Genomic DNA, 11,248 nt, shown 5'->3' with positions numbered 1-11,248 from the left:
ATAGGAGCAGTGAAGAAATGTTGGGAAAACGGGAGAAGTTACTCTATTTTTTAAGCTTCCGTCGCGTGGTAGGGTAAGGGTAGGGTTGAGTCCCTACTCATTCCCTGTATGGTACAGTAGCTGTATGAGTATAGGGTAGGGTAGTAGTAGGATTTCACGCGGACGAAGTCGCGGGCGTCCGCTAGCCTTATAATAATCTCGTATTAGGTGAAATTAAGCCGTGTTTATCATTATAAAACAAGCACTCGAGAGCTGGATCGTAGGTCGGCTATAAATGTGAGCTGACACGACATCTCTTCATTGATAAGCGACTGTTGATCGGTTCGACGCATTTGGATATCTTTTACGTCTTTACCAGAATTATGGCCGCTGAAGTAGTGAGTATCTTTATAATTTTTTTACTGTCTTGACATATAATCTTTATCAACCAAATGTAGATTTTAAAAATGTTTTCTGCCCATAATAGCTAAATGTTTATCTTCTCTGAATATTGGTTCATTAGCATGCAAGCTTTGACTTTTTTCGTCATCATCATCTATCCTCCATCAGCCACCCTCGATCGTCAGCGATTGACGGCCTCCGTGGCGCAGTGGTATGCGCGGTGGATTTACAAAACGGAGGTCCTGGGTTCGATCCCCGGCTGGGCAGATTGAGATTTTCTTAATTTGTCCAGGTCTGGTTGGTGGGAGGCTTCGGCCGTGGCTAGTTACCACCCTACCGGCAAAGACGTACCGCCAAGCGATTTAGCGTTCCGGTACGATGCCGTGTAGAAACCGAAAGGGGTGTGGATTTTAATCCTCCTAACAAGTTAGCCCGCTTCCATCTTAGATTGCGTCATCACTTACCATCAGGTGAGATTGTAGTCAAGGGCTAACTTGTAAACAATAAAAAAAAAAAGATCATCGACTCGATCTATCTACTAAACAAAATTTTCTCAAAATTTTGTTTATAGGTGCCCTAGCAGCTTCCCGTAGCTAAAGTCATTCACACATTAAATGATGAATTAATACACAACACTGATTGGCTGATTCAGTTGAGACACGTGCTACTTAAGTAAACTTCTTGTTTTCTTATTTATGGCTCGTTAATGTGACCACAGCAGCAGAGGCGTCTTTACTTATGACGCAGGGGGTGCGTAGTACCCCGGCGACGGATTAGGGGAGCCGGCCGCTTAGAGGGCGCTAGGGTTATGATTTCAACCAGGCGCTACATATTATGTAACAGTGGAATTCATAGACGTTGTGGAGGTGCCCCAGGGGATCGTTCACCCGAATGTCGAATTTAAACTCTATGTGTTTAAGAAATTCGACACTCAGCAGGTGAATGGTCATCTGGGGGTGCCCCTGCAACGTCTTTGAATTCCACTGTTAAAGACGCCTCTGCACCGCAGCGTCACTATTGGTTTGGGCGAGGACAGACGCCCTAAAAAGGAGAGGGTGAAACGATTCTGTTAAACCGTCTCCTAAACAATGAAATCTTTAGGTACCTACTTATAATAAATCTGAAGATAGGTCAATTATGTACATGAAATATATTTCTAAAATAACTATCAGGGGGTGATTAGCGATCGATACTGATGCCAAAAATTGAAAAATGCAATCAGTAAAATTTTTGTCTGTCTGTATGTTCGTTACAGAAACGAAAACTACTCGACGGATTTTAACGAAACTTGGTACAATTATTCTTCATACTCCTGGGCAGGTTCATCATTATCAACCCATCGGCTCACTGCTGAGCTCGAGTCTCCTTTCAGAATGAGAGGGGTTAGGCCAATAGTCCACCAGTACCACGCTGGCCCTATGCGGATTGGCAGACTACACACACGAACGAGAATTAAGAAAATTCTCATATTTTCAGGTTTCCTCACGATTCCTTCACCGTTTGAGACACGTGATAATTAATTTCTTAAAATGCACATAACTGGGCAGGTTATAGTATACTTTTCGTCACATTACGATCAATAGGAGCAGAGCAGTGAAGGGAAATGTTGGGAAAACGGGAGAAGTTATTCCATTTTTACAGCGATACTACTGTAAGGGCTGGATTAAAGAGGTCGAATATAATACGTAGATTCATCGTTCTAGAAACATCCTATCTCAATGATAGACCCGTCGCAACTGCTTCGTCCCGAGCCGACGTTCAACGACAAGCCGATAGACGCGTTCCGTGACTACAGCATCGACGACGAGGACCCCATCAAGGCGCGAGTGCGCAGGACTTATTACACCATGCACACCAATGTTACAGTTGATCTCGTTAAACGTAAGTCGTCGTCATCAACCCATATTCGGCTCACTGCTGAGCTCGAGTCTCCTTTCAGAATGAGAGGGGTTAGGCCAATAGTCCACCACGCTGGTCCAATGCGGATTGGCAGACTTCACACACGCAGAGAATTAAGATAATTCTCTGGTATGCAGGTTTCCTCACGATGTTTTCCTTCACCGATTGAGACACGTTATATTTAATTTCTTAAAATGCACACAACTGAAAAGTTGAGGAGGCCCCGGACCGGATTCGAACTTACACCCTCCGGAATCGGAGGCAGAGGTCATATCCACTGGGCTATCACGGCTCTTAACGTAAGTGGTGGCATAAAAATTGTTTTTATAAGAACAATATCCTCATTAACAACCCACGTTCAGCTCACTGTTGAGCACGAGTTTTGAGAGAAAGATCATGGGTTCGATCCCAGCCCGTTGCACTATTGGGTTAGATGGCCGAGCTTGCCGTAGGCTGGCATAGTAAGGTCATTAGCAACATTCTTATACTAAAAAAAAAAGCCACGTTGTTTGTGAGTGTCATAGACTATATTAAGTTCCCGTATTCTCACGAGAACGGGAACTACGCGGGTAAAACCGCGGGGCGTCGGCTAGTTTATAAAAATTATTTGTAAACAGAGAAGCGCGAAAAGTGGCTGAAGTTCAACCACTTCAAGTCGACGGTGAAGGACGCGCTGATCAAACTGAACGAGTTGGTCGACGAGTCGGACCCCGACACGGATCTGCCCAACATCGTACACGCCTTCCAGACCGCCGAGAGGATCCGCCAGGACTACCCTGATGACGACTGGTTCCATCTCACTGGACTCATCCACGACTTGGGCAAGGTAAGTAAAGCCTCAAGAACTGTGCTATATTATATAGCCACGATGTGTCTATGTAGCACAGATTAACATGATTTTTCAAATTACTAGTAAGGGTAAATCCCTGCGAAAAAAGATAATAGTAGATTGTTATACAAGGGGCTAAAAAGACCCATTATATACGAGGTATTTTTAGGGCCCGAGACGAAGGCGAGGGCCGCCTAAAGAGAAACCGAGTTTATAATGGGTTTAGCCCCACGTGTTACACTCTGCTTTTCACTACGATTGCGAGAAAATAAAATAGTTTAGTACAATATTCAATGATTTATATTAATTGAAAATTAAATGTACAAAGTCTACAATTTTGGATATTAAGGGAGATGCTTTTACCCGGCAACATAATTTCCGACTCCTGTGAAGATGAATAATGACTATTTGAGGTAAACGTGGGAGATAATAGTTTAAAAAACTCCTTTCGTAAGTGAATCCATTCGTTGTTGTTTTCTCCACTTTACCTAGGTAGGTATTTAAGTAAATGCGTCTCGACTTTGATGGTAACAGATTGAAAATTTCATCCATCTCCAAATTAGGATCACCATTATCACTAGATGAAGACAACAATAACAATTAACGTTGAACAATATGTATGTTACGGTCACAAATCTATCTATACTTATAATAAATCTGTAGAGAGGTCAATTCTGTACATGAAATATATTTCCAAAATAACTATCAGGGGGTGATTAGTGATCGATACTGATGCCAAAAATGCAATCAGTAAAATTTTTGTCTGTCTGTCTGTCTGTCTGTCTGTATGTTCTTTATAGAAACAAAAACTACTAGACGGATTTTAACGAAACTTGGTACAATTATTCTACATACTCCTGGGCAGGTTATAGTATACTTTTCATTACGCTACGATCAATAGCAGCAGAACAGTGAAGAGAAATGTTGAGAAAACGGGAGAAGTTACTCAATTTTTTAAGCTTCCGTCGCGTGTACAGCCTTAATGGTTAAAGGTACATAGAAATCATGTATGACGGAAATGTTCTCCTTAAAATTATCTATAAAAACACAACAGCATATATATGTCTATCTTTTATGGTTGACTCACAATAACACGTGTAACTCCCGATAGCTTAGCAGTTCGGAGCTTTCTAATTATATTTGTCTACTCTTATGTTTATAACACTCATCACTTATCCCTAATAAGAAAGTTAACATTATTACCTATTCAATAAAAAAAGAATCATAAAAATTGGTAAAGAAACACCAAAGTTATACATGAAATACGCTAAGCCATCGCGCGTGAATACTAATTCATGCTTTAAGGATTATTTTTGTGTAACGGTTGCCGCGCTCGACGCGACTCGCGGTGGGAGGAATAAATAAAGAAGTGCAGCCTTAATGAGTAGGGTAGGGGTAGGGTAGGGTAGGGGTAAGGTAGGGGTAGTGTAGTGTAGGTGTAGGGCAGGGGTAGAGTAGGGTAGGGGTAGGGTAGGGGTAGGGTAGTGGTAGGGTAGGGGTAGGGTTGGGATAGGGTAGAGTAGGGGTAGGGTAGGGGTAGGTTAGGGTAGGGTAGGACTTTCACGCGGACGAAGTCGCGGGCGTCCGCTAGTTTACAATAAATTTCATTAAAAAAAATCAAGTATGGATTATTCACGGCAATATTGTTTTTAAAATTCTCGCTTTTTAATTTTATTTTTCTTTCACGAGAAAAAGGCAAAGGTATTACACCGTACAGGATGTCCCATGTCTTCAAATCTCGCTCTATTCGCAACTCAAACAAAAATTAAATAAAAAAATGAACGCATTCCACAGACAAGAACGCTGCATTTCATTCTAATTTAAAGCTTTTTATTTATTTTTCAAAACAATCAGGGCCTTACCTATAATGATTCTATTTTCGAATAAAACCTCCTCCGTTTTATAGTAGGCTAGTACTCGTAACAGACAAGAATTAAAAAACAAAATTACTTTAGCCCCTAGAGGCTAAAATGCTTGTTTAGCCCCGCTGTGGAGTGGTAATATGACAGTGTTTTTGAGCAAGAGTAGTGAAAATACATGTATGCTATTGCGTCTTTAGGGCTCCCACAGACGGGCCACGGGCCACAACCACAAAACACCGCTACCGGCATATTTCCTGTAGTTTCATACATTTTGTATGAACTCACCGCACACGGTTGACGCCGGTGACCGCCACAAGCTACAATCGTCGCTGCTCGCTTCTTGTGACCCGCACCGGCCACTAAACGTCGCCACACTCACGCTATTCCGCACCCCTCTCTCTCCTCAGTAAACCTGTTAGAGTCGAAAAGTAGCAGCCACCGACCGAGTCGACCACTGGCCACAAGTGGCTGTCGCGCGCTTCAGCTACTTTTGTGGCCACTTCTTGCTTCTAGTGGCGGCGTTTGTGACTGTCGCATGTAGCCCATGTGCGGCGATACTTAGAACTGTTAAATTGTGTAAAAACCATACAGTGCGCGCAGTAGAAACTCTTTGAGAGCTTATGTTGTGTGGTAGAAGTATTATTGAACTAGTAAGTACTTAAACTGCCGCCATATTGGTCAGATTCAGATACCTATTGTCGCCAAGCATCAACCCTTGTTATCCGATCGACGTTTATACACTTACCTGTGCATACCTTTACCTATTTAGGTATTAGTGATATTCTTAATGTCACAACTGAATTTTACTAAGTAATGAATAAAACGCAAATACGAAGTAGGAAAAACCCATTGAAAACAAGATAACATAATAGCAAACGAACTTTACGATTGGTGTAAGTTCATGGTTTATGATTTACGTGTTTACTGTTTTATCAGCTAACCGCGGGGTCACGATTATAATAATCTACGCATGTTTTAGGGACCTCTGGTGACTCGGTGACTTCGACTGATGCCTCGATAACGCTGTTATGTTTTATAAGACCACGTGCAATAATATATACCTATCACGCGCGTTTTGTTTACAAGTTAGATTGATAATTATTGCCAATAAAATTCAATTCTACTAAGTAAATCTCCATTCGCTCAACAAGATATTGCAACTATTAACTTAGATATCTACTACGCGTACTTGATTCTCTCAGATTCCCGGGCCTGTCACACACTGCACAAGTGGCGAGGGACGTAGGCAGAGATGTTATGTGGCTACGTTACTCGACCTGGCCATTGCTTCCTATTTGGTCGGTTTGGAGCGCGACTGAAAGAACTAGTAGGTACGACAAGCAGCATGAGGAACATTTTGTGGCTGCGGCATAAGTGGGTATAAGAGTATATAATCACTTAAGTGAGGGCTAATATACAAACAAAAACAAAATAAAACATGCTGTAAACGTGGTCTGACTGTAGTACTAGTAAGACTCTTTTCAAAACCAGCGCCATCTATCAGGCATAACTGCATCGCAACAGGTTCTTGAAGTGTACAATTATTTCAAAGTTCTCTAAAAACGCCATCTATTGGTGGTTTAAAATAACAAACACTTTTTCACTGTGATTGTAGATGGCACGCATTGCTCGATTACAATTTTCGTCATGCATTTAATATTTTACTCCTATTTAGGCCAAGTGACTCCTAAATGGACGACCGGTCGCCCATCGTATCCGTTACGTGACATGTAAAAAAATATAACTACCACTAAGGGCAATAGGCGAGCACAGTATCATGATCCACGCGATAGAGGAATATAAGATTTTTTAAATGGCTCACAACGTTAGATTAAAACCGCATTCCCTGACTGTCGGCTTCTTCAACGCAGACGGGCTCACCGATAAAATACTCGCGGGCAGCGAATGGTTAAAGAAGTTTTACTTTTACTCCAACAAGTGGCGCCATCTTGTATTTCATTGAAGTATGTATTGTGTGCAGGTGATGGCGTTGTACGGAGAACCTCAATGGTGCGTGGTGGGTGACACCTTCCCCGTGGGCTGCCGGTGGGGACAGAGCATCGTATATGGTGACGACAGCTTCAAGGACAACCCCGACACGCACGACCCGAGATACAAGTAGGCAATATCTTCTCAACTACCGTTCTTATTTCTGCATATAAGCAGCGTTGCAGTGTCCAAAGAGTTGCCGCTGCAATTACAAGGATATTGAACTGGACTTGAACTTAACAGCAGTTGCGTAACTTTGGCACTGCAGGGCTAGCACGGGCAAGGGAGAAATTTATCCACGGGGAGAGGATAAAACGTTTATCCCCCACACTCGTTTTATCCACTCACAGCGCATGGTCACGCCGGTGGATATATTATCCCCGGTGGATAAACGGAGGGAAAGACTTGTCCACCCATTTGTAGATATCTTATAAATTGGCATTAGGTATATCAATAGTCCGAAATAAACGTAAATTTGATTATATTTGGTTATTTTGTGCATATTATTTATCTGTTTTCTGTTGGCATTGTTTTGTTTGGTGATTGTTTTTTTGCGGTGGTTTGTAGTAGGTATCTATAGTAAACGGTGTTTTAAGACTAATATTAGTAGAAAAAATGAATTTCAAAAAGTGAGTTGTACTACCTACCCCTACCCTACCCTACCCTACCCTACCCTTACCCTTACCCTTACCCTACCCCTACCCTACCCCTACCCTACCCCTTCCCTACCCCTACCCTACCCCTACCCTACCCCTACCCTACCCCTACCCTACCCCTACCCTGCCACTACCCTGCCCCTACCCTGCCCCTACCCTGCCCCTACCCTACCACTACCCTACCCCTACCCTACCCCTACCTTACCCCTACCCTACCCCTACCCTACCCTACCCTACCCTACCCTACCGCTACCCTACCCCTACCCTACCCCTACCCTAACCCTACCCTAGCCCTACCCTACCCCATATTGCGAAGCAATTGTTAAAGACCAAAACATGCGAGACATAATTGTTTTTTTAAGTAAATTTTTATCCCCACATCAACTTCACAGGGATAAATTTATCGCGTTTAAATGTCAAAAGTCCCAAAGTATATCATTTTATCCACTCCATATGCCATAGTCGAGGAAAAGATCTCCACGCGTAATGTCAATCGGGGATTAATTTGTCTTTCCCTTGTGGCCATGCTATGACGGGTGGATTTATATCCTTAGTCAGTGGATATAATGGGTGGATAAAAATTTTATCCCTTGCCCATGCTAGCCCGGCGGCAAGACGATATTTTCTAGGGTTCAATCAATGAATATGCCACGAGTCTCAGATGATATACATATAGTTACCTACACCACTGCGTTATATTATATACGAAATCGTACCGGAAGGCTAAATCGCTTGGCGGTACGTCTTTGACGGTAAGATGGTAGCTAACCAGACCTGGACCAATTGAGAAAATCTCAAACGGCCCAGCCGGGGGTCGAACCCAGGACCTCAGTCTTGTGAATCCATCGCGCTTACCACTGTGTCACGGTCGTCATTCATGTTGTCTTCCTCACCAGCACGCAGTACGGCATGTACTCGCCTCACTGCGGCCTGGACGCGCTGCTCATCTCGTGGAGCCACGACGAGTACCTCTACCAGTTCCTGAAGCACAACCGCAGCACGCTGCCGGAGAAGGCGCTCTATATGATCAGGTATTTCTTCATAATATGAGTGTAGTATTCCCATTGCCTTCGAACTAGTGGGATAACCTCCCGACTGTGAAACGCCTTATTCCGCAAATCCCTATTATGTGTCGCTTCCCGCGGAAGAAACGAGTAAACTGCCCGTGGGTACTAAATTTACCAATGTGTATTGGAACTATATAAACTAATTTATTGGTGGGAATCATTATTCCATGACCATGTTAGGAGTCTAGCGGACAGCGATCTCAGACCAATTATAGAAGGATCACTATCGCATTCACGAACAAACTGTCTGTCATTTTCTGAGGAACACGAGCTTAGATTTGGTATATACGTATCTTAAACTAAATTAGAAGTTTTTGCCCGTTTTGTACATCATTCAACTACACAGTAGGATATTTTTACGGAGCTCTTTAATTTTTCTTTAATCATCGAATATGATTACAACTATGAAACATCGATTCTATAGATACAGCTTTTATAATCACATTAGATCATTGATGTAATGATGATCATTGATTATACTTTGACAGAAAAATAACGTCGAACAGTTCGATCAACAATCCTCTCCTCGGTGAAGAGTCTGGGTCCAGTTGTACATTTAATTTTTAATTTAAATAAAACATTGAATACTGTACTGAATTGATTTATTTTCTCGCAATCGTAGTGAAAAGTAGAATGTAACACGCGAGGTTAAACCCGTTGTAATTCGGTTTTTATTTAGCGTCCTCGCCTTACGGCTTGTGCCCTAAAAATACCTCGTAATGGGTCTTTTTAGCCCCTTGTATAACAATCTACTATTGTTGCAGATACCACTCGCTGTACCCGTGGCACGCCGGCGGAGACTACCGCCACCTAACCAACGAGAAAGATGAGGAGATCCTGAAATGGGTGCATGAGTTCAAGTTAGTACTTTCAAACATTTTAGATGTTTCTAGAATTTGCTCAAACCCCAGCCATAGATTTTATAACACATAGATAGTGTGTAGGCGCAGGATTCATAAGATTTATTTTATGTGCCCCGAAATGGGAGCCCTTGACGCATCGCTACGCTGCGATAAGTACGCTTGTGTGCGTATCAGCAAGTATAATTAGCTTAGCTCTTGCGCTCACATAGTCACAGAAGTAGCTTACGTTTGGAGTTAAAAATTGTTAGGTGTTGCTGGTCTATGATTTAGTAAGCCCCACCCTTTGTTTTTAATCTAGACGTATACTCAGAGGCACAATTATCCGCCCACTTTAATATGACGCGAGTATAGTAAAGTGGGCGGATAATTGGGCCTAAAAGTATTTTGCATGCAGTAATTTCAGTTTAGGTTAGCCCGTTAAAGGCCAGTATAAAAAATAAACACTAAATAATCTTCATAATCACAAAGCTTTTTTTTTCAGCAAATACGACCTCTATACGAAGAGTGCTACAGTTCCCGACATCCAAGCTCTGTGGCCGTACTATGAGAAACTTATTGAGAAGTATATTCCTGGCGTTTGCGAGTGGTGATATGATATAATTTTCGTCTCACTAGCCCGGAAATGCTTGCTTTAGACGACGAAGTAAACGTGTGAAAGTTAATTTTATCGGCTAGTGTACACATAGGTACAAAGTAGGTACTTATATTCGAATTTTGAAAGTATTTGACACTCAGTTGGTAGATTTTTGATACACATTATTTTGAAATATGTACCTACATACTTAATTATTATCCGTTGGTACCTACTATACGTTCACTATTCGTTTAAAGCATGTAGGTACCCATATTTTACAAATATCTACTAATTACTATTGTATTTTGTTAATTTATTTTTATTGTTTCAATTTAAATGTGTTATTATCTAATTACTTTTTTTTATTTATTGTTAAACGATTTTATTAAGTTTTATAACGATATTATTAAATATATAAAAAATACCCATGTACCTAATTACTTAATAAATATTTTATTATTTACTTAATGATTATTTTACTCACAGCTTAGATGTACCTACATTATTTTTTTTATTCAATTTAATTCCGATATCATACTCTAACTAATTAACTGTAACTGATGAAGTACTATAGGGAGCAAAAAAAAACATTTTAGTAAAAAATAATGATAATTAATGAAAACCAATTTAAAAATCTGTAGGTACCATCACTGAGGTGTGTGTGTGAAATTACTAACTAGGTATTATAAGTTAAAATTAAAATAAACTAATAACCCCGAAGGTAAAGACATTAACTACAATAAAGACTTTTATGTCAGAAACTTTTATTTTAAACTTTTCATGTTGCAAAGTGCGAGCTGGCACAAAGAAAATTAACTTACTTGCTTTCAATTTGAAAAAAAAACGTATCGAAATCGGTCCATCCGTTTGAGAGCTACATTGCCACAGACAGACACACACAGATAGACAACGACGTTAAAGTTATACCACCCATAAAAATAGGTTATAAATAGGTTTTACATGGTCTACTGTCAATTGATAAGGTTAATAGATTTTTCTGCGCGTATTGTAAAGTTATATATAGATCTAAATTGCGCGTTCAATGAAAATGAATTGCATCTGAACCGATCGTTAACCTTAAGGTACATCTACCTGCAACAGCAGAAAAAAATATCTAATGATAATCTA

General features: G+C 41.0%; 1 protein-coding gene across 1 annotated transcript; it reads left to right on the top strand.

Moving 5' to 3' along the window:
• Positions 1-270: 270 nt before the first annotated feature.
• On the top strand, positions 271-10,799 carry LOC112053163 (inositol oxygenase-like). Its single transcript, XM_024092482.2, has 7 exons — positions 271-377; positions 2,085-2,262; positions 2,898-3,106; positions 6,953-7,089; positions 8,513-8,647; positions 9,448-9,543; positions 10,028-10,799. Exons 1-7 carry the CDS (start codon positions 363-365, stop codon positions 10,134-10,136), a joined length of 879 nt encoding a protein of 292 aa, XP_023948250.1. The 5' UTR covers positions 271-362; the 3' UTR covers positions 10,137-10,799.
• Positions 10,800-11,248: the final 449 nt, after the last annotated feature.

The sequence above is a fragment of the Bicyclus anynana genome, chromosome 8 (assembly GCF_947172395.1).
Source record: "Bicyclus anynana chromosome 8, ilBicAnyn1.1, whole genome shotgun sequence".
Lineage (NCBI taxonomy): Eukaryota > Metazoa > Arthropoda > Insecta > Lepidoptera > Nymphalidae > Bicyclus > Bicyclus anynana.
The sequence above is the reverse complement of the archived record's forward strand: the minus strand, read 5'-3'. Positions and strand labels throughout refer to the sequence as shown.